Source organism: Thunnus maccoyii, chromosome 16 (assembly GCF_910596095.1).
Source record: "Thunnus maccoyii chromosome 16, fThuMac1.1, whole genome shotgun sequence".
NCBI classification, from domain to species: domain Eukaryota; kingdom Metazoa; phylum Chordata; class Actinopteri; order Scombriformes; family Scombridae; genus Thunnus; species Thunnus maccoyii.
The window spans coordinates 13367092-13393151 of record NC_056548.1 but is presented as its reverse complement, the minus strand read 5'-3'; the positions used below and the strand labels follow the sequence as shown (position 1 = coordinate 13393151).

At 42.5% G+C, this 26060-nt stretch overlaps 1 protein-coding gene across 8 annotated transcripts in view; it reads right to left on the bottom strand.

The window, feature by feature from the left end:
• Positions 1-26060, bottom strand: part of pacrg (PARK2 co-regulated) — a 146413-nt gene that overhangs the window by 108203 nt on the left and 12150 nt on the right. For 6 of the 8 annotated variants that reach the window (XM_042388433.1, XM_042388440.1, XM_042388435.1 and 3 more), the window contains exons 2-3: positions 16297-16450; positions 11807-11922 (exon numbers count right to left, since the gene is read on the bottom strand). In XM_042388433.1, coding sequence (XP_042244367.1) covers positions 11807-11922; positions 16297-16450 — 270 coding nt within the window. Of the gene's footprint in view, positions 1-11806; positions 11925-16296; positions 16451-26060 lie in introns of all 8 variants that reach the window. The other 2 variants (XM_042388441.1, XM_042388439.1) reach the window with 2 other exon arrangements.

The following is a 26060-nucleotide window of genomic DNA, read 5'->3' as shown; positions in this document are numbered from 1 at the left end:
AGACTAACTTGTACCACTTTTGACATGTAGCTTATACTGAAACAACACTGGGGCTTTCCTAGTCACAAACTCAAAAAGATTGAATCCTTTCTGGGGTCATTTGCTGTCTTTTTCTGGCCGGGATAAGAATAGAGGTAGGCCTACATATTGTGACTCATACATTCTACATGCTAGGCCTTTATTGAGACTATGTATTGGTTTAGTGAAGGCCAAGGTTTAGGACAGACTGGGGTTAACTGCCATTCCCTGACAGCCCAGATAAGAAAGTGATGTGCACAGTGGGAGGTCACTGTGTGTCAGACCGCCAGCTAACACTGGCTCATTGGGAACCCGGCACGCTCCATTAAACTTCACAGGGCATCCTCACCCAGTGTGTCATACAGACACACACACACACATACACACATACACACACATTAAGACCCTTGCTCTCCCTGCCTCTCCTGTATGGCCTTGCAGGGCTCCCTGCCTCCCGTAGCCTTCATAGGAAGCCAGAGTCACTCTGCCTCATTAGGGTAATTGAGACAGGTCCTCCCGAGACTAAAGAGCTGCTGAATTGCTATCCACTCGCGCATTTAAAAGACCACTTAATCAAGCCCTTGTGTGTGTATGTTTTATTCTCTCTCTTTCTCATCATTCCCCTCCTCTTTTTCGTCATACTTTTCTTTCATTTCTTTTTTTTTTCCCCTTTACGTTTATCTGTGTCAGGTCATTGAGTGGGATACAGTGAGGTGTCTGTGTGCTGCTAATTGCCGGTAAGGAAATGATCTAAGGGGTTTCCTGCACTAGACTACAGTCCCCTGGTGTAGAGAAAGTTTCTGGTCCATGGAAGTGTGAATGGGTGACAGCAAAGAAAAAAATGCTGATCTGTGGATGTTGGTAAGGAAGAAGGGAGGGGGTAGAGATTGAGTGAGGGAGGAGAGGAAAATCCACCACCTCAGCAATTCCAGGGGCCGGGCTGCTCTGAGCTGACAAAGACACCCAGATTGCGGCCAGAGGTTGTCTCAGCAAGGCGAGGTGAGCCAGAGCACCCGTCATGTAACAAGTCAGATTTAGCAATACTGCTGGGTCAGGTCAGACCCAGATTGAAGTTGGAGTCACGGCTGGCACCACGCTATTCGCCTCTTCTATTGCTCATCCATCTGAACACAAATTACTGAACCTTCCTCCTTAGGCTGAGAAATATAGTCTAGTGCCTTGTGTGAGTGTGTGTGCCTGCACTTTATTTACACACAAACACACAAATCAAAACAAAGTGACTATCCTAAAAATGCTGCAGGATGGGAGGATGCTCCAATGTATTGTATTTTCTCTTTATACAAGCTTGTGGCCCAAGAAGATGACGACAAAAACTCAGATGCTGTTTATCTGATCCCATGAAATAAGGCAATGACAACACAAAACTACGTACCTAGCACAAAACAAGATTGTCCTCCCAAGAAAAACGACACAATTGGTCATAATGTCAGTCACCAAAAACAACCTATAGTTACATTTGAGTGACACATGCTATCTAGCGGCCGTAGTGATTATGACCTGGAGAAGTATCTCAGTTCAGATGACGTCTATATAAGTTGACAAATTGTGGACTTTGCTGCAGGAGACTTCCTGTCCTATTCACTTCCTGTTTCCAACCACGAGTGTCACATTTCCAACCGCGAATCGGGACACTTTTAAAAAAAAAAAAACTATGATTGTCGTGGTGTTTACTATAGCCATGACGACAAAGGTTGCCTATCTTTAAGGAAGTAGTAACTTAAACCCACACGTTTCAAGTGATCATTTTAACCCCAACTATCATTGTTCCCTAACCCTAACCAAGTGGTTTTTGTGCCTAAACCAAACAGGACCTTGACCACAGCATTGTCACATCATAAAACATCATTATTTTCAAACAGTTATTTGTAACTGTTTTGGAAAGCACAGACAAATTATGTTGTCCTGCCGATTACTGCTGATAGGGACATCAGATTAGAAAACACTCCTTTAATCATTTCATTTAATTTGGAGGACTTGTTACACAAAACAGAGAAAAGGGGGGGAGAGAGTCACCACAGAGACCTCTGTCTTTAATCATGCCCTATTTCCTTCTCTATTTCTGTCTCTCTCTATTTCTCTCTAACACTCAGTATATAATTTTCTTTTTACCACCATTCTCTTTTTCTTTCCATTTTTCTTATTTCCCTAGCTCATCCACACATACACCTCCCTCCCTTCCTTCTCTCTTATCAGTGACAGGCTGGAAACAGAAGCGAGATAAGGAAACGCCAAAGCCAATACAAGGTGTGGTGGTCGAACACCCAGGCAGATTAGTCATTGACACGTTTGTCAGTTAACAATGGCAAACGTGCAGCTCAAACGGGAAAACGGGAACAGAAACAATGAGACGAATTTCTCCTCATAATGCGTTATGGACCCTGCAGCATTAACAGCCAGATCCAGGGGCATACAGTTCATCCACTGAGGTGTGGCGGGACAGATTACTAACATGGAGCTGCTACTGCATACCTTAATCAGTTCCTGTCACTCAATCATTCACACACACAAGCACACATTTACACACATACATACAAACTGAAATACACCAGGGTCTGCTTCATCACTCCCCTGTTATCCCTGCCTGGGCAGTGCAGGCCTCAATTCTTGAGTGTACTCATTTCTGCACATGGAATCAGAATGATCTCTTTCCAAACATGTCACCACTATTGTCAACCATGTCAGCATAATTGATTGATTGATAACAGATTGTCAATTATAGTGCTTGGCCCTCTAGTGATGCAGCACAACTTAGACGTGGGATAATCCAGCATTTTCAGGTGATTTTAATTTAGAAGTAGCAGCTTTGTCGTTCTTTCACAAGGTCATATGCATTTCTGTTTAGTTCAAGACATTGTGCAGGAATACATTCAGGGTGTGATTTAGTTATTCTAAATATACACTGTTCTCCTTCAGATCCTCCTTGGTGTCAACAATGAGCCATATATTTGTGGCGGCACAATAGCCAGAGCAAGCAGTGATCCCACACTCTTTGCTGTCTGCGTAGTATTTTGGTGTATGGTGCACACGTGGGATTAGAAGTGCAAAGTAGTGGGAGGCTCATTCAAATGACACAAAGCTAGTTTTTGGTATTTTGGAGGAAGTTGGGTGAGAGTAATGTCCACAGAACCATATCTGTTTAGTGATTCTATCAATAACAGCAAACTAAAAACTTGAAGTAAATATGCAGCAATAATGGAATAATTCTTAAAATGTAATTAAACTATTCAAATTAAATACTTTCATTTAACTCAAGGTTTAATATATTTAAAGCAGGAATGTTCTCTAAGCAGTCTGCATTTATCAATAAATGAATAAATCAGTCTTACAGTATCTGTTGTCAAGTGTGTAAAAACTCCTTCAGTTTATTGAATCCCTGCAGTCATCTGAAGGCAGCAGGACAGATATGTTGATAAATCTGCAGCCTATGAGTGGAAAAGTGTAGCGCCAGTACGTAATGCCATTACACGCGGACATTCACAGTGTTTACCTTGATTAAATCACATGTAAATGACACCAGGCTGCTACAAAATACACCTCTACACACATCAGACTGATGGGTTATAACTCGGTATGTTGCCTGTTTATGCGGGAGACGTCAGATTACCGGGGATCATCAATTCTGTACATCATTGCCTCCTTTCCAACTTTTTTTTTTTTGTCTGTGTGTGTGTGTGTTTCATGTTTTATTCTTGAAATGCATTATGTTGCAAACGCTGTTGTGTCACATCAATTAGGAGATGATGTCACCATTTACGACGTGAGATACAGTAAAGAAGAATTATGACTGAAATAATGTCCAAGTAAAGTGATCATATAAACAGCTTCACCAACGTATTTTTTTTTACTATTCATTTATATCATCATTGTAATAAATAATTATTAACAACCCATACCATCTGTCTATAGCTGATGATTTGCGGTGCTGTGTGTTCACTTTGTACCACCCTGCGCTATCCAGACAATAAGACGATTGCCTCGAGGAGCCATCTTTCAATTGCTGTTTGTAATGCTACACTGTGACTGGCTGAGAGTGTATTTATTAATCACCACACCCTCCAATCTATATTCGTCACCCAGCCTTTTTGCACTTTGCGCTGCTGCACATATAAACCAAACTTACAGGTGCGCTTGGAGATGCCAACACAGCCCATGCAGCCACGATCTATCTTTGTACTTATTGTTGCGCAGGTGCAATTAAAAATGGGGCCCAATGCCTTTTATTACTCAATGTTGTTTTTCATTTAGTGTATCACTGAGCACAAGCAGCTGCAATTGTACCACACATCCCTAAGCCAAAATTTGACTTCACAAAACTGGAGAATCTGTTGACATTATGACACAAGTTTTATTCATTCAGTACACATGATGACCTTTGACATTTTGGCATCACAATTTCTAACTGAATTGACTATGTTGTAAGATAATTGCAAGACCTTAAAACAATTTTCTCCCTTCTTTAGTGGTGTTTCTTCTGTGGTTGACAGAGTTGCACTCTCAGTTGCACCATCAGGGACCAATAATTGCTGCTATTTTGTCATCCATGGATGACACTGAAGTACTCTGCACCCCTTCTGTGGCAATAATGTCTGTCATTGAGCTGCAATTTTTTTTAAGGTCAAGCTATTTTTCCTTCACCTTTGCCACAGTTCTTATTATAGGTGGGACATTGTTCACACGCGTTCGTCAACTGCCCCCATGCTGTGTTATTGTTGTTGTTTCTTGTAGTAGCTCAATCTTAATATCTTAGAGGTCTGTCTTTTTTTTTCTTCTTACACCATGTTTAGTGGTCCTACATTTAGCACACTAGAGGCTTTTATAGAATCTTGTTTACCATATATGGCAATTTGGGGGTGTATATTAATGATTTAATTATTACTTATTAAGGTAGGCTGGTTGAGCATCTAGTCTTTTACATCAAGGCCACTCACTGATTACAGTAACACTGACAAAATAATAAGAATTATAACAAAAATAGAGAAGCTAAACGAACATGTATGCATTTATAAAGGTAAATAGAACCTAAGAACGTCATATAACCTACACCTGATAGGATCCTTATCCTACAAGAGGGGAGCCAATTCTGTTTCTGTACAAGCCGAGCAGCTTTTGTTGAAGTTTACAGCTTAAAGTTGATATATGATATTGTATTCAAACGAAGATTCCTCATCGAGCCAGATGCTGCAAGGAACAGTATTTCTTTTCTGTGATCATTGAAGCACTGCTAAAGCCAACAGAGGATAATATTATTAAAAATAAATGACAAAATCCATCAAAATATTGGGATAAATCTATGTTTATTGTCTACGCCAATATTAAATCTTTTAAAACTAAGGTAACAGCTGTGATAGGGCTGTAATTGTCTTTAAAACTAAGACAAATTTAGATAGATGTGGAGTGGAATGGAGTGCTCTGAGCGGAAACCTTCAGATGATTACTGAAAAGCTATTCAAGTAATTTTGACATGCAGGAAAACGTGAACATTGGATAATATTTACTGAGTCAGAGAGCACATGGATCAATTTCCAAATGCAGACTATGGAAACTGCACTTGAAATTAAAAATTAAATATATTTGTAAATTAGCCTACATATGTAAATTAACCTGTTCATGCACAAGATGTATGTGGAACAGGTGGGATTTATTGCTGCTCACTGCTTACAGCTGTGTGTGTGTATATACATGCTTAATTTATATCAACTTGTGCATATGAGCAGTTCATACACATAGATTGAGTTGTATGCATGCTTTGATAAATACAGCATCTGGACTTATAAGGCCTCTCTTTCCCAACAGCCCACCAGAGACAAACACTAGAAGTGTTCTAGTCAGCCACCTGCCACTTTAAATGGTACTTCAATCAAGAGAATGGCCATGAGTCCTCTACTCCCTTAAAATGTTGCCATTTAGAATTATTGCTGCTGTAAGAGGGTAAAGACTAAAGCATAGAGCATGAAGCCATTCAATGTATCTTCCAGGCTTTGTCTCTTTGTCTTTAACCCAGTTAACCCAACATTATATTACTATACTACAAAGTATGGGGAATAATAAAACTCCTTTACATGGCAGCACTGAAGATTTTGTCCCTCAGTTCCGCAAAGTTTTCGTTTTTCTCTCAGACAGCTCCCGCTGGCTCAATTAACTATTGATCAGATTTGTGGAACCGAATGTAAATAATTAACAAAAGTGGAGATAGCATCTGCAGCTCTGCAAACAACTTCAATACAGAGGCCTCTGTGTCTCTGATCAATAGGGTGTGGACAGCATACACAGCAGCCACAGTGGGGACCTCGGCAAGGTGGCCACAGAAACAGAGAAAATCACATTTTTATCAGACATCGCAGCTGTGTCAGCAAAAAAACATCAAGACCACAGTAGTAATCAGGCAGTGGCTGTTCTATTGTAGATACCAGAGTGCGGAAAATGATCTCTCTGACATTTAGAGGTAATCTAATTAATTCTCTGACATGGCAGACTAATAGGTAAATGAAAACTGAAATTTCTGTTGTTCAAGTGCTGACACGCATTTGGACTTTTTTTTTTTTTTTTAAATACATGCATTCCACAGAGAATGATGTGCTCCAATGTAAATACGTCATCCTATAAGCAGCTCTAAGGGCTAAGGGAAATGATAGCCTGGTTGTGTCCAATAAAGCCAGTGTAAGTAAAGACGTGACATTGTGAGGACAGAAAAGCATAAAGGTCCTTGGGGAGGTGATAACTGTATGGCACTGTTAGGGGGGATTGAGAGAAGGCCTCTGGGTAACCCTATTTGAATATGAATGCCTCCTATGATCCACACCAAGGGCACTGACAGGGGCACCTCTACCTACATCTACCTCCAGCGGATGTAGTTGTGCACCTACGTATTTGTGTGTGTGTGTGTGTGTGTGTGTGTGTGTGTGTGTGTGTGTGTGGGTGGGTGGGTGGGTGAACAACTGATCACTCAGTGCAGCCATCAGCCACCGCATTATTCCAAGGTACTTTGTACAGTGCATTAATCACAGGGACCCTTGAGCGCTTCCACCGATCCAAATATTCCGACCTTGAGGTTACAAGAAAGACATTAGTCCTGATCCATTCAAAGTATTGGAGACAGGGAGTGGAGCAGAGGGAGGGGGCAGAAAAGCTTTCAAGGTAATGAAATTCTGCCATAATTTAAAGGACAGGACTTGTGGGGACAAGCCTGAGCCAGAGTAAGAAAAAAAAAGATTAAATTGGATTTTTTTTTTTCGTTTTCCCCTTTATTTTAAATTAGGCTTAAGTGCATGTGGGGGGTAGTTTTTCTTTCTCTTTTTTTCGAACAAAAGCATGATAACAGCATTAACGTCCAGAATGAATCGAATCATTTCCAAACCAATTAACCTTTGACAGAATGGATGAGTGGACAGGAATGAGAATGGTGCATAGGGGAGGGGAGCGAGAGAGAGGTGGGAGGGAAAGTGCGGGCAGCAGTGTACAGAAACAGAGGTCTGACTGGCCAGGACTTAGCATTTTGGGGGTGACTACTGACTGAGTGCATGGCCTTAAGGCCTCTGGTTGGGCTCCCAGAGACACCCCATTCAGACCAACACAGTTAAACCAGTGTTGCTGGTTGATCTGATTGCGACTTTACAAGCTGAATGCGCTTACAGCAAATATGAATCACATGTTTCCCTTATTAAAGTCGTTTCAGTGAAAAAGTAAGTGATAATAAGCGCCAGGATGCAGAGGATAGGAAATACTGAGGAAGACGGAGGACATCAGTCCCCTCTCTCGCCTCCTTTTCCCTCCTTGTGTCTGTCCTGTCCATCCTGACTGATAGTGGAAGGGGTCTGCAGTTAACCCCGCTTATTCTTTATGCTGGCTCTCACACCCTCTCTCACCCTGTCTATCTATTTCTGCTCCTCTCTCACTGGCTCACACACAGCTGCAGCCGGTCCATTAAGTTAATTAAAGGCTCCATTTTGAGCTGGAGCCCGCTAGCAAATACGAGTGCCAATCAATAGATCTCTGGCTTATTTTGTGGGAGGGAGGGGTGACAGCACTGGTGCTGCATTCGGGGACGTGATTTGTAGCCTTGGCAGACGAGCCATGTCCCTCTCTGTCCGTCCTCTGTCTCTGTCTAATTTGGTAGCCACCCTGCCCCTTCCACAATCTCCTTCTCTCTCTTCACCGTGATGTCATCTATCACTTTGCTTTCCCTTCTTTACCCCCAGCTATCCACGGCCTTTCCCATCTGCCTACAAAGAGTCACAGTCCTGTGTTTCCCTACGAGAGCATGCGTGCATTTGTTTTAGTCACCATCTGCACAGGGGTGCCAGCTGTGTGGGGTTGCAGCTGGGGTTGGAGGTGTGAGAGGCTGGGGTGGGCGACTGAGATCAACAGGTTGTCCAGAGGGATGATGTGAGCTTGGGGACCAGAGGAGGAAGTTCACAGCGGGACAGAAAGGGAGCAGCTCATGGTGGAAGACTGCACAGTGTTCCAAACATCACAACACAGAGACTAATTTTCCATGTGTGCAGACTACTGGTTTGAGGAAAGATGATCTTGGGAAGCCATCGGTTGCCTGTCACAGCATTGTGTGTGGAAGCTTTACACATGAAGATCACTATTGCTGTAAAGTTGGATCATGAAAACAAATTTAATTTACTTGACTGTAACCCTGAGCCCCACATAAGAGTTGGGTCACTTTGTTCCATACCAATAGACAGGAGAATAGTTCTATATTGATTCACACTGTAAGTCATCTTTTGAAATAAGAGCTTCTCCAGTGATCCTCCATTTTCTCCAAAAATCCATTTTTTGCTATTGTCTCACAACACAGCAAGAGTTTATGGCCCACAGGCAAAACAACCATCATCAACTTCACGTGGCGTTCGTCTGCTATGAATAATGGCCGAGGGCGGCAGGCAGTGTAGCAGTTCAAGATCCACAGACAAGCTCTCTCTGCTGGATGCCTTCGTTCCGACAGTCCCTCCATTCTTGCAGTTACATCAGCAGCATGGCAGTGGCGCAGCTCATCGGGCTTCTTCCCAGCAGTCATTCGGCAATTCTCTCCCTCCGGGGAGTCAGCCCATACAGGCCTTGATGGTTAGCCAGTGTTGTTTGTTGGAGGCCTTTTCCTTCCACCTCCTTCTTCCTTTCCAGTGAAAATGCCTGATGCTTTTTCCACTTCTCTAATCTAAACTCCCTCCTTCTCCCTTCTCTCTCCTCTCAGAGAAAGCCCAGGGGGGCTTGTTCATATTCTCTCCTCTTATTGTGTTTCATCTTTTTCCTTATGACACAGAACTATCCCCCCAGAGTATCCAGCTTTCAGCCAGGGTGCTGGAGAAAACGCATGGTTAACCCCATTTTATTCTGTCTATTCAAAGGTTCCCTGACAAAGCTCTAGTGCTCACAGCAGATAAGAAATAATTCGTAGGAGTGAAGGTATGGTATACATTCAACGGAGGCAGAAGAGAAGGTAATTTTCTGCAAGAGTGTGGCATTCGAAAGGAGCAGTGCATTTCGAAGTGGTATGTTGCACCATATTGTGCAGCTTTCAAAACAGTGGAAGAGCTCACTTAAGGCATTTCTATGAAACAGCTGTTGTGAGAGTGCTATGCTGCTGTACTTTTGACTGGCTGCGGTATACGCTCTTAGATGGGTTGTGTTAATCTTTCTAATTCATAAGATAATTACAGCACATGTTACAGTAAGCCAATGCCAATCATACACTTGAGTCTATAATATTATTACAAATTCACATTAGATATGAGACCAGAGGAAATCTCATAAAGTCTTCTATACTGCTCGTCCATACAGTCCATACTGTATGACAATTTACTGTTTAATAGATGACAAATTTGTCCAGAGCAGCACTCAGCTGTGAATTGACACCAAAGCAAAATGATGTACCCATGCCATGTAATATAGCTGTCAAGAGAAGGGGTTATCAACCATAAGGTATGACACATAAAAATGTAAATGGTTAGACGGGGGAAAAAGGAGGGAGGGAGAGAAATAAGGCTCCTCTCCATTGCTGTTTCTGCAATGACCTCATCTCTCTTTCACCTCACTCTTTTGCTCTTGCTCTATTTCATTCTCTTTCTCTCTATCTTTCACTCTTTCGTATCAAGCACACACTCCCTCTGCGTTTCTCAAGCACATGCTCCCTCATCCTCGGTCACCCTAACCACCTCATTTCTCCAGCCCTCCCTCCTCTCCAACTCTCACTCTGTGCGTAATTCAATCATCCCAAGGAGATGGATATCCGTCCCCTAGGAGCGCTTACGCTCTCCATTTCCTAAAGCGCTTGATCAGATTAATTGATTGTCCCCCCCTCATCTCTGCGCCCCTTCTGCCGACTGAGGCTGGTGTGGTGGTGGAGGGTGTGCAGAAATCAGGTTTGCATTGATATTTTTATAAAATGGCTTTTTCCTTCTGCCCCCAGACAGACCCCGTAAAAGGACAAAGGGGAATAGATAAAGTACATGAGCCAGGAGAGGGGGGGGGGGGGCAGTGGGTGACATGGAAGGGAGGAAGCCTGCAGAAACAGACAGGCAGGATTTATAAAGAGGACAAAACAACAACCCGGAGCGTACAGGAGACACAGAACAGGAGATCAAGGGAAAAGATAAAGCAGATAGGCGATCAATGAAATGAAATAAACAAGGCTGTTTAGGAGGTGTACAGTACATGTGAGGTGAGCGTGTGGCCTTGCATATGTGTACCGTGATGTTTGGCTGCAAGCCTGCAGAGCACAGCAGAGGGTAGAGAGGGGAGAGTCGAACCTAGCCCCACAGGGAACGCAGGAAGACCTCAACTCATCCATTATAACTGAGAGCCAAGCGGCTGCCATGTCTCCTGATTGCTGAGTCCCTGTGGAGCTGTCTCTCTCTCTCTCTCTCTCTATCTCCCTCTCACTCTCTCTTTCTCTCTCTCCCTCACACCTCTGCCTTTCTCTCTCCTCCCTATCTCTCTTTTTGGCACTGGGGATCGCAGTAGATTACACTGCTGTTCCAGGCCTTTGGCTTCTACGTTATGGCAGGGGCCAAATACACGCGCAAATATACACGCGCACATGCACACACAGACACACACACACACACAAACACAAACACTCGCAAGCAGACAAACACACAAGCACACAAATACACATAGACAGGGATAGGAACTCGCTCGTCTCTCTCTTATCTATCTGCCGCACATGTTCCCCACACGTGTAAAGCTTTTACCTGAGCGCGCCATTACAGCTGAGGCTTTTACCTCTGGAGAGCCAAATTACCTTTCAGATACAACCTTCCCTTTTTCAACTTGCCCTTGACACTTAGTTCACTTGCATTTCGCCTGTACATATAGACTCAAACACACACACACACACACACACACACACACACACACACACACACGCACGCACAGACTCACATGTGCACAAACGAACATAATGTTGCATGTCCTCGGGCTCGTAATTCTTTGTCATTTAGACCTCACACATTTTCTACACTTTGTTCTCCTCCTACAGTATCTTTTGTGTTCAACAAATGCTGTATTTCTGTGGGATGGAACACACAGCTCAGGCAGGACCGTACCGTAACCACCAGGGGCAGGGGCCCAAATTCATAAAATAAATATATGCCTGGAATGACTACTTTTGTGACACTGTTAAAGGGATATTAAAATGTACGTATTTTAAAGCAAACCCCTGACTGTGGTTAGTTCAAACACTGCTACATGACAGTTAATTAATGACACATGCAAAGAAATGATGTGTATTTTCAGTAAATTCTCCTCATAGCCCAACTCTTACCTTGCCCTCTGACTGACATCCTCGCTTGCAGAAGCTCAGTTTCATACTGCTGACAAAGATGCACTTCCTCTGGCTGCATGGCTGCCTCTCTCGCCTCCATATCCGTCTCTTACCACCTCTCCATAGAAGACATAATTGCTTCAGTAATAACAGGCAATAAGAAGATGCTGATACTGCATGGCTAAGATACTATTACTATGTGCCAACAAATTGGTTTAATATAATTCACATATCATATCATAATTACACTGCTTGGGAGACATCATGCATTTAAGTCATAATTCTAAAAAGAAACATAGGCTTTATACACATAAGGTGTATTAGACACTGGTTTATTTTTTATTGATTTAAGATATATATTTTTCCTTCATCTCATCAAAAATACTGAAAAAAAGTGCTTGAACTTAACTATTTGCCTAAATATATAATGACATTTAGCAAACAGTTAACATTTATGTAAATGTAGCTGCGTTTACTGTCTTTGCACACATATTCACCTGTTGAGCAAACATAACATAAAATACAAAGAAAGTAAATATATATGCTTACTGTACATATTATTGTACATCGGGCGTTAATATAATGTCTGACATTAATAACACAAACACAACATCACTGCTGACTATAGTTAATGCAGATCAATTTGGTGCTAGAAACTCAGATGAACTTGAACGCACCTCATTGGCTGCTTGTCTAATTTCGTCGTTATCTTGTAGCTTGTGGGGGATAGAGATGCATACCTTTTCACAACTTTATAACTAACTTAAACAACTTGGTGACAGTATCCATATACCCACTTTGCATTGGATGTGCAATGTCGATAGTAGTCACGCTACTGAGCTCCATCAACTATAGTCACTTTACCTTGCAGTAAACTATGAACACTAACATATAGTAATATAAATTCTCTGTCAGCTACACTTACAAACAAGATGAGGTACTGAGTATATTGTTGTGTATATTGTTGTGTGGATATAGCAGGAATAACAGGAATTTATTCATTTATTTTTAAAAGAACACTCCAGAAAAAGGGCACTTCCTCTCGGGCAGGTGCTCAAGCCCCCTTTGAGGTATATATAGTAGACCATGTTCTTTTATGCTGCAAAGCATTTCAGACTTGGCAATAACAGGTAAGGCTCTATTTACATCTGTTTTATGAAGAAAAGATGAGATTGCTTCTATCAATAGGGAAATATTCATCCAATAACACTGGTCTCCAGCTCTCTACTTATTGCCATCCATATCAAAACAAATAAAAGACACTTCCACAAATACAATTTATACAAACACAAGATGCGTAAAATCATAAAACATGGTTAGAATTGCATGTAGTGCAATCACTTTGTAGATAATTAGAAATTGATGTTTTATGTTTTCACAGTTGATCATGTACTTTGTCAAAACTCCATTATTCAATATTTCTTATATTAACATTGATTTAAATTACTCCCTGTGAAATGAATGTGTTGGTATCTGCTGATCCCACTGAGAATCAACACCACACTTTGCAAAAAATATATGCAAGACTGCTCAAACAGGCCAATTCTGCACTCTCTGCCCAGCGTGAAATGACAGAGCTTTATTTCTTGAGAGGTTCTCGAAGAAACCATTTAGCAAGCAAATGAGACTCAGATACTTTTCAGGAGTTAGTGGGTCAAATATAAAACTAAAACACAATTGAATGTTAAGCTTGGTTTTGACAGATACAGTAACCATAAATAGGATTCCAGTGGATTACCCATTTTGCCTTGTTTCTGCTTGATGCTTGCCATAAGAATTTGATAAGTTGATAATGGATCAAAGCTTGTTGCTGCATACTTAAGTATACTAACAGTCATCTAGCTGTCAAGTCACTTTCTAAGCTTTGAGGAATAACTTCACACCAGCTGCAAATCAGTTTTTTTTTGACTTCCTAGTGTACATAGGGTGTGTTCAGTACTATTAGCACTCTTGGTGGCTAGGGGTGCACAGTTCTGACCACATCCTATAGTGATGCCAGACATAAAACTTTCAACCAGAAAAAGTCAATGAAGCAATGATTTTCAGCTCGGTGTTCAGTAAATATTCAATCTTGACTTTGTTACAAATGACTTGAAGTATATCAAGCATGTCTAATATATTAAGAACGGATAAAGACCCTTTATAAAATTACAGCAAACAACTTACTTCAGGGTTGCAACTGCACCAACTACAAAGTAATAAAATCATTATTTTAATTTAAATTTGGCCAAAAAAAAAAATGGCCCAAGTCTACCACTAAAATGTGAAAAGTGAAAATAATATGTTAATGTGAAATATTTTTAAATGTTTGTGACACAATGTATGATCACAAAAGCAAAACTGAAATCACTGGTTGTTCCGTCACGGTGTTACATGTTACGCTGTGACTGGGAATGACACCTTCCACTGCCACCAAAACACAAGAAATTGTTTTCCTGATACACTATGACAAAACTTATTTTCCCCCCAGAATATTCACTCACCCAACTGCCTACAGCGGTGCTGAGCTACTACAATGTAAGAGGAGAAATATTAATGACACATAGCAGATGATTCATTAAGCAGAAAAACCATGCTGCTGCTCCATGCTGCTCGGAGGGGGAATGACCATATAAGTAGAAAGAGTGTGGAAGGAACTACACCTGTACAGAGGAGATGCTGATATTGATTGGACAGACTTGTTCGACTAAATTTGCGGCCTGTTCATCAATATTATGGTCAATTTAGGAAGTGAGTCTCATTGGCTGTTTTAAGACATTTTAACACAGCATCTTTGTAGGAGGGAAGCTGAACTCCTCACCTGAATACACATACTCATCAATGCAGACAGTCAAACTGATACACGCAGTCAAACCGATACACATACAAACACATGCACACACATGCACACACCCTCTGTATGCTTGAGTACTCAGTCCGTAAACAAAATCAAAACACCATTTATTTTTCTTTCCGAAAGACTCTCTCTTTCTTACTTTCCCCAGACTTTTATTTGCTAGGGGGCTGAGCTCGCAGACTGGGATTGATCCTGATCTGCCGTCTTGAACCTGTGCCCCGAGGGCAGCTCAGTGCAAACACGCAGCAGCCCCTCTCCACTCACTCCAATCATGGTTACACTTTCTGTTACACTATACCCACATGCAGTATATACACACAAAACAAATGCGCACAGCGAGTGTCAACCATCTCTGCCTGGACTGCTTTAAACAAACAGAAGGCTGATGAGGATTATTTATAAGGAAAGGCTAATTATATGAGCAAAATATATCTCCTCTGCTAAAACAAACACTGCTTAAAAACATTCCACAGACACTTGTTCACAGTCAGAGTGCAGACACAAAGAGTCACAATGGGCTTGAGCAGTAAACTCTTCTTTTGAGGAGGATTTTAAAAATGACTAGCATATGTATAAGCATTAAATCAATAAGCATAACAGCCACATTGGGTATGACAGCAACAATTTCATACACCACATCCCATTTGCTGAGTGCTTTTTCATGGGCAGAGAACAAAAGAAATCCATTATTTTTCGCAAATGCAAAGATCATTTGAACATTTTACATAAATAATTCATACAAAGGGAGATGCTTTTACAGTGTTTTCACCTGAAGACAGACAGCTAACTAGCGAGAAAGCTCACTCACTCACCCACCCTTCCTTCTCTCTTTGAAGTCAGTAAAAAGGGAGGAAAAGGGCATAATTTGTTTGATTCATTTATCGTTGCTTACTATGAATGAATGTCATTAAGAGTGGTAGCTGCACGGCGGTTGTGAAGTTATGGAATAGCTGGCAGCATAGTGGAAGCAGAAATAAAGCAACATGGTGATTAGAAGAATGCATCCATCCCACACACACTGGAGTACATTCAGTGCTCACATTCAGGAGCGTAATGGCTCTGCGGAGGCTTGCACTTTGAAACACACACACACACACGTGCGCACACACAGGCAGAACACACTCAAATACGTATACAATTACTCCCTGCGTTTTGCTGTGACTGCCATGAGTTCCTATAGAGTTTGTGATTGATGGATTGTGTGATTGGTGCTGTGAGACAGGTGGAGCCCTCAAGTGAGCTATTCTACACTGCCTCCTACAGGATAACAGTCCACATTGGACCTGTGAATGTGTGAGAAACTCATCACCTTCAGTCGAGTTGATAAATAATGACGATAAATGGTGTTTGGGTAGCACCTGTCAAGTCTTCGGATTCAACCACAATAACTGCTGGACAAGTATGGATTCAAACAGCAGATTGTGTACAAGGATTAATGTATTGCAAGTGTGTGTAACTGTAAATGAAGAATTCCTGGGAGTTTCGCTGTCAGAATTTTTTTTTTTTCTGTGCAAGCTTTTAATAGCTTAACTTATTTAGGGTTAGAGTGTCCCTACCCACCACCCCCAGTCTGACACTTCCTGATGGCAAGTTTAGCACCCTAGCTTTTTTGTCAATACCATGTGAAAACCATAAGCATTAGTCAAGTCCTTACCAGAGGGCAGCACGCCTACCTTCCATGCAATGCGGTTCCCTTTGGTGTCATGCTCCAGTGCCATCGGGAACTCTCCACGCTCATAGAATTTGCGAAAGGTGGTTGGTTTGGAAGGTCGCTCCCGAAAAGCCCCCGCAGCCGGGGGGCCAACCACCTGGTCGGACACAAGGGAGAAAATGGGAATGAGGAGAAAAGAGCGAAATAGAGAAATAAACAGAATGAGACATACACAGCAAGTGACAGGGTTGTTTTATGAAATCAGAATTGACTGTGTTTTCTCCTACAAGAATAGAATCACTCCCACTGCCTTTTCTTACAAGTAATTCAGGGAGACACATGTGCCTGCTCCTCTGCTCCTCTAAGAAAGGCAAAACACAGATAGTGTGAAAGAGAGAGAGAGAGAGAGAGAGTGTGTGTGTGTGTGTGTGTGTGTGTGTGTGTGTGAGCACTGTAGCCAGAGGCACTGCCAGAGGCATTGTTAGGATCATCTTGTCTCTGCCTCCATATTGGATATGTGCTATTACTCTGCCACTGAAAGCCAATGGGACTCCTATCACATCAGCCACAGTGTCTGCTGCTATTGTTGTGGGGGACCTTTGGTGGTGATGGTGGTGTCAATACAACAGATGTAAGTCAATTCAAGAAACTGGAGTAGAAACTGGAGCAGAAAGGACAGAGTGAGGAAGATTTTAAGATTAGAAAAAAGAATGTGTCATTTTAATATTGTCTTCTGGGGGACAAAACAAAAATGATGTTAACGTGTTGAAAGATAATAACAAGATGGTGTGTTAGAAAATGTCACATATATTAGGAGCTTTGAAAGGACCAATAGACTGAATCAAAGTGACCTCGTGCTAACAACAACAGTCACTTCCAGGTAGACAACTGGCGGTTGATTTGAACTGCGGAGATACAATACACACTAACACACACTGATACAAACGGCTGTTGTTCACACTACGCTGTTGTTACGATACCTGGCAGAGGCCAGGCAATCCTGCACCTGCAGTGAAGTTGGCTGCTGCGATGGATCGGTACTTCATTAAAAAAGCTCCAACTGTTACCGAAGAAAACAACCCCAATCCTGGGCTGCCACCAACACCACCCCCGGCAAATAAGACAGCAAGGAGTGTTGCCACCTCTATGAGTGAAAAATGGAAAATAGACTGGCTTGGTGTTTGAAGAGGTGAATAAGATGACACTCCTCTTCTGTAAAGCATGCAGGGCTCACCTACCCAAACATAGCCTTGAACAGCTAAAAGCTAATCTCGACTTTGTTAAAAGAAGCAAACAGGTTAAAAAGTATTCAACTCATCGTCACCAAACAAGCAAGCATCACCGATGTGCTTATGGTAAGTAACATTAACGTGAACGCTAGAGACTTTAAAATGTGTTTAGGCCAGCGCGTTAGCTAACATTAGTGTTAGAAAATTGGCTAGATAACGTTAATGTAACCTACATGTAGCCTACATGTGCGTGCCGACTGGTGGGGAGATCAGTGCCATTGACTAATGTTACTGAGCTCGATGCACCAAGTGAAGTAAGCTTTTTAGTCCCAAATCTAGAACATAATTTTTCAGTCTACTAACCAATGATGCAGTGCTGAATAGTCGAGTCTATAATGTTATTTCATCCATGCTCAAAACGTCGGCAGGGCAAACTTAGAGATGAAATAAAGCATGCTAAAAAACTTCAGCTGTTAGTTATTTCCAGAACTGCATCAATAAAGAAAGTATATTACATATATTATTATTGGCTCTTTTGACAGTACTTGTAGCTACTAGTCTAGTCTTTGTGAAACACCTGAGGCTGTGGCATGCAATGCATCAGACCTACAACGATGAAATCATCAAAGTCAGACTGGTTTTGACTTGTATGAGATCTGAATATAATGTTATCTCCCCAGCCAGAACTTTTGCTAAATCTAATTAGATCAAGCCCATAAAATAGTGTCACGATCTCATGATCATTATCTTATACTGCCATCTAGTGGTTTATAATGAAGGATCTTCCTAAGTAAAATCTTTGTTGAAAGGGTATCGGCTTGCATTGTTTTGCTTTTCATGTGCTTATTATTGTAATTAGAAAATGTAGACAATTATTACAAATGAGACGGTGTTTACTGAGGTGGTTGTAGTTACAAAAGGTGGTGATTACTGTATGCATTTTGTAAATACCCCCAAATATTTTTTATCGGCATATAGTTTATTTCTGTTGTCACTGTATGTGATGCAGGGGTTTTCTACCCGGAAGTTATCGTAAACAAACATCGTGTTTTTTGCGGGTATTTTTGGGTAATAGGACCGACTCCTATTACCCAAAAATACCTGCAAAAAACACTCCATCAAGGAAGTAACCGAAACATCTCACTGAAGACCCAGTGGTGAGATTGTTCAAGTCAAGTGGGGGCTACTCATGTACTTGAGGAATTAGGATTTATATGATTGAAAACATTAAAGCAAAGCAACAGCAAGTTGTAGTGGACGAATGACAATGTTAGAGCCAATCTTTTCTCTGTCTGCGCCCCTTGTGTGCATCCCCCGCCATCTGTGTCACACACTGCCACATGACTGGCAGATGTGTTGCTGTCATTAATCCTCAGATTACCACCCATTGAGGAACTGAATTTTGCCACAGCAGCACACAGGGAGAGCAGATTGGGACAGAGATGTGTTATCTTTGGCAGGCCTGCTTAAGATTGTTGTGCAACTTAAGATATTTTAAAGAGGTATGAGTCTATTACTATGATGCTACTCAATTGAAGTTTAGTTTTTTTATGTTACATCATTCACTTGCGTTGCCTGCTTGTTGCATAATTCAAAAACAAAATAGATATAAAAAAGGCCTAGAACTGCAAATAGCTCAATAAAACTGGCACAGAGGGATGATGAAACATGGATCAAAGTTTAAGTTACACGTGTGACGTGGTGTAGCTGGTGCCAGCATAGCTAGGCTCGAGAGAAACTACAAGAGAGGAAAAACTATTATGAAGGACCCTGAGTGAGTGTCTCCAAGCACTCACTGCATTTAAACAGCCCTAATGCACCGTGGGATTGCAGCGCAGTCATTTCAAATGAATCCGTTTGGAGCATTTGTTTACCATGCCAGGGAATACTGAATAATATTATGCTGAATTAATAGGCCTAGGTTGGTATACCTGCAGGAGAAAGACTACCAAAACAAAATGTGTGTGTCTAACAATGCATGTAAACACTGGAAAAAAGTACTTTTTCAGTGTCACCTACACTAGCGAAACAGAATTCCATCACAACAAATACGCCTGCCATCATCTTTTAATTCCTGTCTTATATTTTGTGCTTACTTTTATTGTGATTGTGTACATTTATTGTGTTTAGTTTAAAGTGTGTTTAATCATGTACAGTCACAAAACAGCTGTTTTTTTGTATAACCCTGTAAACAGCACCCTTCTGAAAACGAGAAATTGCTCAGTTTTCCTCGTATTAGGTTTTAATCAGTTAATCAGTAAATGCTTGAATTGTTTTAACTTAGCAATTACACGTATAGTTAAGTGTCAGCTTGCCTCATTAGAATACTGTTTGTCTTGTCAACATCGAGCACAAGGTATAACTTAATACAAGAATCCAATGCCTTGTGGTTTCATTTAACCACTGCAGGTTCTAATGACAGGTCAAAACATTATTTAACACGAATACTGGGCTTCAACAGGAATGCTGTGCAACACACATCACTATTATTTGTCCATCTTCCCTCTTTTTCTTTGTCTGTCTCTGTTAATTCCTTTCACTGCAGGAGTTGTTTTGCAGCCCGAGCTGTGGAAATGGGAAGCTGTAAAGCTTGCAAGATCAGTGCTGCTCCAGCCTGCAGGAGTGACAAAGCCCTCATATCCAGGTAGCTACGACGGCAGTTGAGCCACGCTGCACAGGGAAGCTAAAAATAGCTCAGACTGGGCAGCAAGGAGAGAATGAACCCAGACTGCATTGACTGGCTGAGCAGCTTTTATGGTCAGGAATGATGACGCTGCAGTCAATTCCATGGCCTGTGTTCATGGCTGAGGTGTCGCAAGCTTCACAGCCATTTCCCTGCTTTCTCGCCCATTATCATCAGTGGCAGAAAACACACAAACAGCCAGGCGGTTGCCTATACATGCATGCGCAGTGGCATATTTCCCTGTGTCTCTATGGACACTAAAAAAGTCAAGGCTGCTGTTCCGAGCAGCTTAAGGAGAACTGTAATAGGAATAGCGTCATGGGGAGATTATCACCTGCCAGCTGCGATTCCAGTGATCTGCCTGCTCCTGTTCTGCCATTGATGACATTCGGGTCTAAAGCTCCTGCATACCGAGAGAAAAACCCCTATTACTGAATCCCAAATAGCCACTAACCTAATTTGTCTTACGGCAGATTCACAAAAACTAGCTTATTCCTCATAGCTTTCTGAGAAGCCAAGTGAACTTATGGACAGGTCATGAGAAGCATTTCAAATAAGAAGCTCACAGTGTTCGCGTTATGAGCAACAACGTCCCTAAATTCATTCTTGTATGGGTGATCACGGATCTGTGTTAACTCGATTTAGACTGGCTGTGCTGACGACAACAACTGCTGCTGATTCTGTTACTGCGCCTTTGGTGTGTGTGGCCACAAAAGGTGGCTGTGTTGTTATTGAAATGGGCACTGAAAAAAGCAGCCACATGCGAGGCAGAATACTGTGTTCATCCCAGTTCTAAAACATTGGCATAAACACAAACACAGATAGTGAAAGAGACGGAAAAAAAGGAGCCTATAACATAGACCTATATGAGCAGATAACATCCCGCCCCTCAGTGGAAGCCATAAAGCGAGCCTGTGAGGCGACAGACTACAGAACAGAGATAGAGGTGGTGTGAGGCAATAAAGGGAGGAAGAGTCTGTTTTGTGTGCCCCTGGTGCACACATCAGGGAGTCATAACAAGGCAGTACTGGTCAGATGAGCTCCGGGCTGTCATTTCTCTCCTTCGCCTTCACTCTGCCTCCAGATCTGTTTCCTCCCTAATGCTGTTGTCCACTCCAACTAGCTCCACCGTAAACCTGGCTGCTGCAAGGCCCACAGAGGCAATAACACAAAAACATACACTCATGCACGCGCACGCACCACATAGCTCACACGCTGAGCTCCCCATGGGCGATCCCCTGCAGAGGTGATTGAACACCGGCAGGGCCTCATGCTCCTGTCATTTATAAAGGTGTCACCCTGGGAAACAGAGATGCTCCCTCTAACCTTATTAGTATGGCCCTTCCATGGCTCTCCTGCCTGATGTTGACACACAGAGAGGGTGTGGTATTCAAAAGGTGTAAGGAAAAAAACGGAAAGAAAGAAATGAAGAGAAAGGGGGATAAAAGGGGGGTGAGATATAGGCAGAAAGTCGCAGAGAGATACAGAGACATGAGGACAATGGGAAGCAACGGCACGAGAGAGAGAATCGAGAGACAAAGAATGAGGAAAACGAGAAATGGAGATGGAGAATGGGGGAGGGTGATGGAGGAATAGTGGATATGAGGGGAAGAAAGAGACAGGGCGACAAGAGGTGTGGCTCATCAATTCTGAGGGTGAGTTCAGCGTGGCGGGGCTGCTGCGGCATGTAGGTGATCCATCACTGTGCCTGGGCCTCCAGCTCCAGCTCTCTCTCTCTCATCTCTCTATACCACCACCCCAAAACACCTCTGAATGCCTCTGATAGATGTCTGGCGAAGGGCTGTCAATTCATTGTCAACCCTGCATCGCCATCACTACTGCACTTCCTCAAATGAGCCCCTCGTTAATCTCCCTCTTCATTTCAATCCATCTCCTATCGCGTGCTTCTGCCTCGTGTCTGCCGGGGGTGAAAATGCATTTTGTTGCATTGCATTTGTAAGGGGAACAAGGGTGCCACTGCACAGGGGTGCACTGCATCACCTGTTTACTGAGGCAGCAAAGGGGGGTAGGCACACTTGCTCCCTCTCTCTCTCTCTCTCTCTCTCTCTCTCTCTCTCTCTCTCTCTCTGTCTCTCTCTGCATTTCACTGCTGTTCTCGGTTGAGAGGTTATTGAAATCTAGCTCCGTACAGAAGGCCGCCTTTCCTGAGGGAGGAAGCAGGGTAGGTGAGTCACAGAGGATGGAATAGACAGGCCGAGGCTTTCCTGATAAGGTCAGCTTGCACATCGCTGCCACAGGCAACAAAATTAGCTGTCTTTATTTACAGGGCATTTTCCTCCATAGCCCAGCCTGCTGCCTGCCCACCGGCCACCAGGGATACAGTCTGGGCTAGAGATGTGTGCTTTATCCTCAAACTGCATTTCATGAAACAAGAAAACAGACAAACTAATGGAGGTATTTAGGCTGTTAGGGAATCTCTGCTATATGGTCATGTCCAAACAATCATTCGACAGGATATTTTCCTCTGCAGGGCTAAACACAGTCTGGTGGGAGGCTGATTTCTCAGTAGAATAAATCTGCAATATTTGTGCAGCAATCCATTAATTTCTCATGACCAAACAGCAAGAAGTGCAATCAGTCTGCGAGTGAGTTTCATTATGTGCAGAAATTATCCCTGTTGTGAGAGACAAGGTCGGGTGAGAACAAATGAGGAAAGAGCTCTCACTGGACGGGAAAACCACAGACTGATGAAAGGTAACAGAGTCTTTTGTTCACAGCTCACAGGACCATAGGTGTGCTTTACAATTGTCATCGTGTCAGAGGCTTTTGCATCAACTGTATCGCGCATACACACGCACAAGGGCAGGGATGTTTGTAATGAAAAATGACGACACAGCTCGGCAAAGGCAATACTACACACCTCGTGTCACTACAAAGACACGAGGATGAAACAGGTGACAGCCACCTACTATTGAACTGTGCGCAAGTGGGATAACTTTAAAGAGGAACTTCAAAAAGAAGCTTCAAGCATTGAAGAGCGCCCCACTGTTTTCTGTCTCCTCTAGTTTAACCCCATCACTTAAAAGAACAGCACAGACACAGTGAGACGTTAACGGGATGTGAAAGAAAGAATTTGAGGTAGGAGTGTGAAAGGAGGAGTTTAAGCAAAAGAGGCTCGGAGTGAGCGAGCAAACGAGAGAGAGCGAGAGAGAACAAGATAGAGAGAGAGAGAGAGAGAGAGAGAGAGAGTGAGAACGCCCTAAGTATTTTCCATCTTCTCTGTGTGGCCCACTTATCAGCAAGGCAGCAGGGCAGTCTTGTGCTTATAGAGCCCTATTGGCTGATTCATATCACCAAACCACAGTTGAGATGATGGCACAGAGTGAATCAGCCTGCATGGCAAAGGCAGAATATATTACTACTTGTGAAGTGAATGGAAAACCACATGCACTGAGCCCATGAGGCTAAACTTTGAAAAAAAAAAACATACACATTGCTTGACTCACATAAGTCAGGACTACAGTGACACAAACCATGTAAACAGAGATATAGAACACCACACAGGCTGTGCAGGCTGTGTTAATACCATACATTCTGTTATGTGGTCTCACTATAAAGAACTGATGGACTATTGAAACTATTCGTTTCAATTTAAGTAAGAATTGTCACAATTTGTTGTGCTGCCCTGTTAGAAAGAATTACCATGATCATTTTCAGTTGTTTGTCACAACAATGTGTAATACGTGGCCATGATAAACAGTTAAAGATGCCCTCTAGACATGTTGTAATATATATATGTATATATATATATATATATATAAAATACTCTGCTTGTGTTGTATTGTAACATGTGTCTAATGTGTTTCCCCCAAAAAAGTACAATTATCTCATTAAAAATGTTAAAATGCCATCTATTCCTTCTCCCTCATTGAAAAATCCAGAATTGATGAATATGCAATGTTCATGTTCATTTCAAAAGTTTAACTGCTGGACACAAAAGATGTTTCCTCCTTCACTGAAAAGTCCAAAGCTTCAAGTTTCCACATCACACTTGTGTAAGCTGCATAGTGGACCACAATTAATCTCCAAACTAGCTGTGATGTCACAAATCATGCTCATAGGCCCATCCTTGAACTCAGATTTTCAATGACCACTGAGAAACTTTCCCTCTTCAGCAGATGGATGTAAAAACAGCCTCCCAGTTTCAAAAACTGCATACATCATTATACACAATGAAGCTCAAACGTCCACATTTTTGAATGGAGGGGGACATATGTGGATGCATGTACATATGTGTGCAGTCAAAGAGAATAAGGCACACGCTGTAGTCCTGGCTGGTAGAGAGTGGGGGGACACACCGATCCAATGCTTTGTCTTTACAGCCCCAATGACGACACCTGAAGGTATTAAAGCACTACGCTGGGCCATGAAATTAATGAGACACACAAGGAAACATCCCTGACTTGCCGCATTTGCCACTTCTGCTGCTGAGAATGAAGAATTTAACTGTCTCCCGGATTTTATTCACCAAATAAGTAGCTTCTCATCAATAAACATCCTCATAACAGCATTTAATTTATAGCCGACTGAAAATCACCTCATAGAATATTAATGGTCCTGAAGTCAGTAACAACGCTTGGTGTTTTAAACGGAGTACTGGACACAGCTCAGAATAGCCACATGACTCATTCCAAAAGTTGAAATCTAAGTTTGTTTTGCAGGTGGTAAAGAGGCAGCGAAGCAGATAAGGAGGCAGTCGTAGAAATCAACAGCCAGACAGGGAGATGCCAAGATGGGTAAGGAGGCTGGAACCAGGCATGGAGATGATGAATAGATACACAGCTGCACAGCAGGCAAGCAGGTGAATGTACACTGGCCACACGCTTCAGCTAGAAGGTAACACTAGGAGTTGTAGAAGGTTTGATTTGGCAGCGACCGACCTACAGGGGAAGGAAGAGGAGGGGGACACACCCAGAGCAGTGGGGGCCCATCAATTTTGCCACAGAGCCCCAGACGACCCCAGAGATGAGAGAGGCAAGACCAGGTCAGTCTGATGGTCTGCCACACAACACCATCGCACAACCACACACACACATAATCAAGTGTCACAGGTAGCCTGGCACTGACAGATCCCTGAGGAGTGGAGGGAGGCATGGGGAGATAAGCAGGCTGCACATGGCAAGAGATACAGGTTCTACCTCTGATATGGGAATATTGTTTAACAGTGAAGAACATTATCTAGGTGATTAGTATGTATTGCAAAATGAACCCCAGGCCCTTGGTCTTATCGCACGCCCAGTGTGACTTTCTATTCCTGGAAATCAGTCTCGCTGCCTGTAAGGCCGTCTGTTAAAAATGATGCTGGAGGTTTGCTTACAGAGACACCATGCAGAGACCAAAGCCTGGCATGGTCTGAAATTTGACCTTTACATAAATTAAACAGGGGGAAAGCACACTGAAGGCTACATCCCCGCTCTGCTAGTAGATACCCAAGACACATAGCCCCCCTAACTTAACTGCACACACATCCAATCACACGAACACACACACACTCTATCTGCTCTCTCTATTTCTTTTACTTATTTAAATGTAACATAAAAAGCTTCCAAAACCTGTTTACCACCACACACTAAGAGGGGAATGGGGCTCCCAGTAGAGGTTGTTACAGGAAACAGTGAGTGTTATATATGGAACAGAGGTCTATTATCGAGACCTCCTGCAAGGATAATGCTCTGAATGATAGTCCACCCTTCGGATTAACCTGAGAGACAAAGAAGAAGAAAAAAAAACACTTTTGCTTCGCAGATGCCTTAAAAACAGGCAAGTTCTCTGACGCCTAAAATCTCACACTGCGTGCTGCAGCAGCTCTCAGACAGAGAGGCGACACTTTTAGC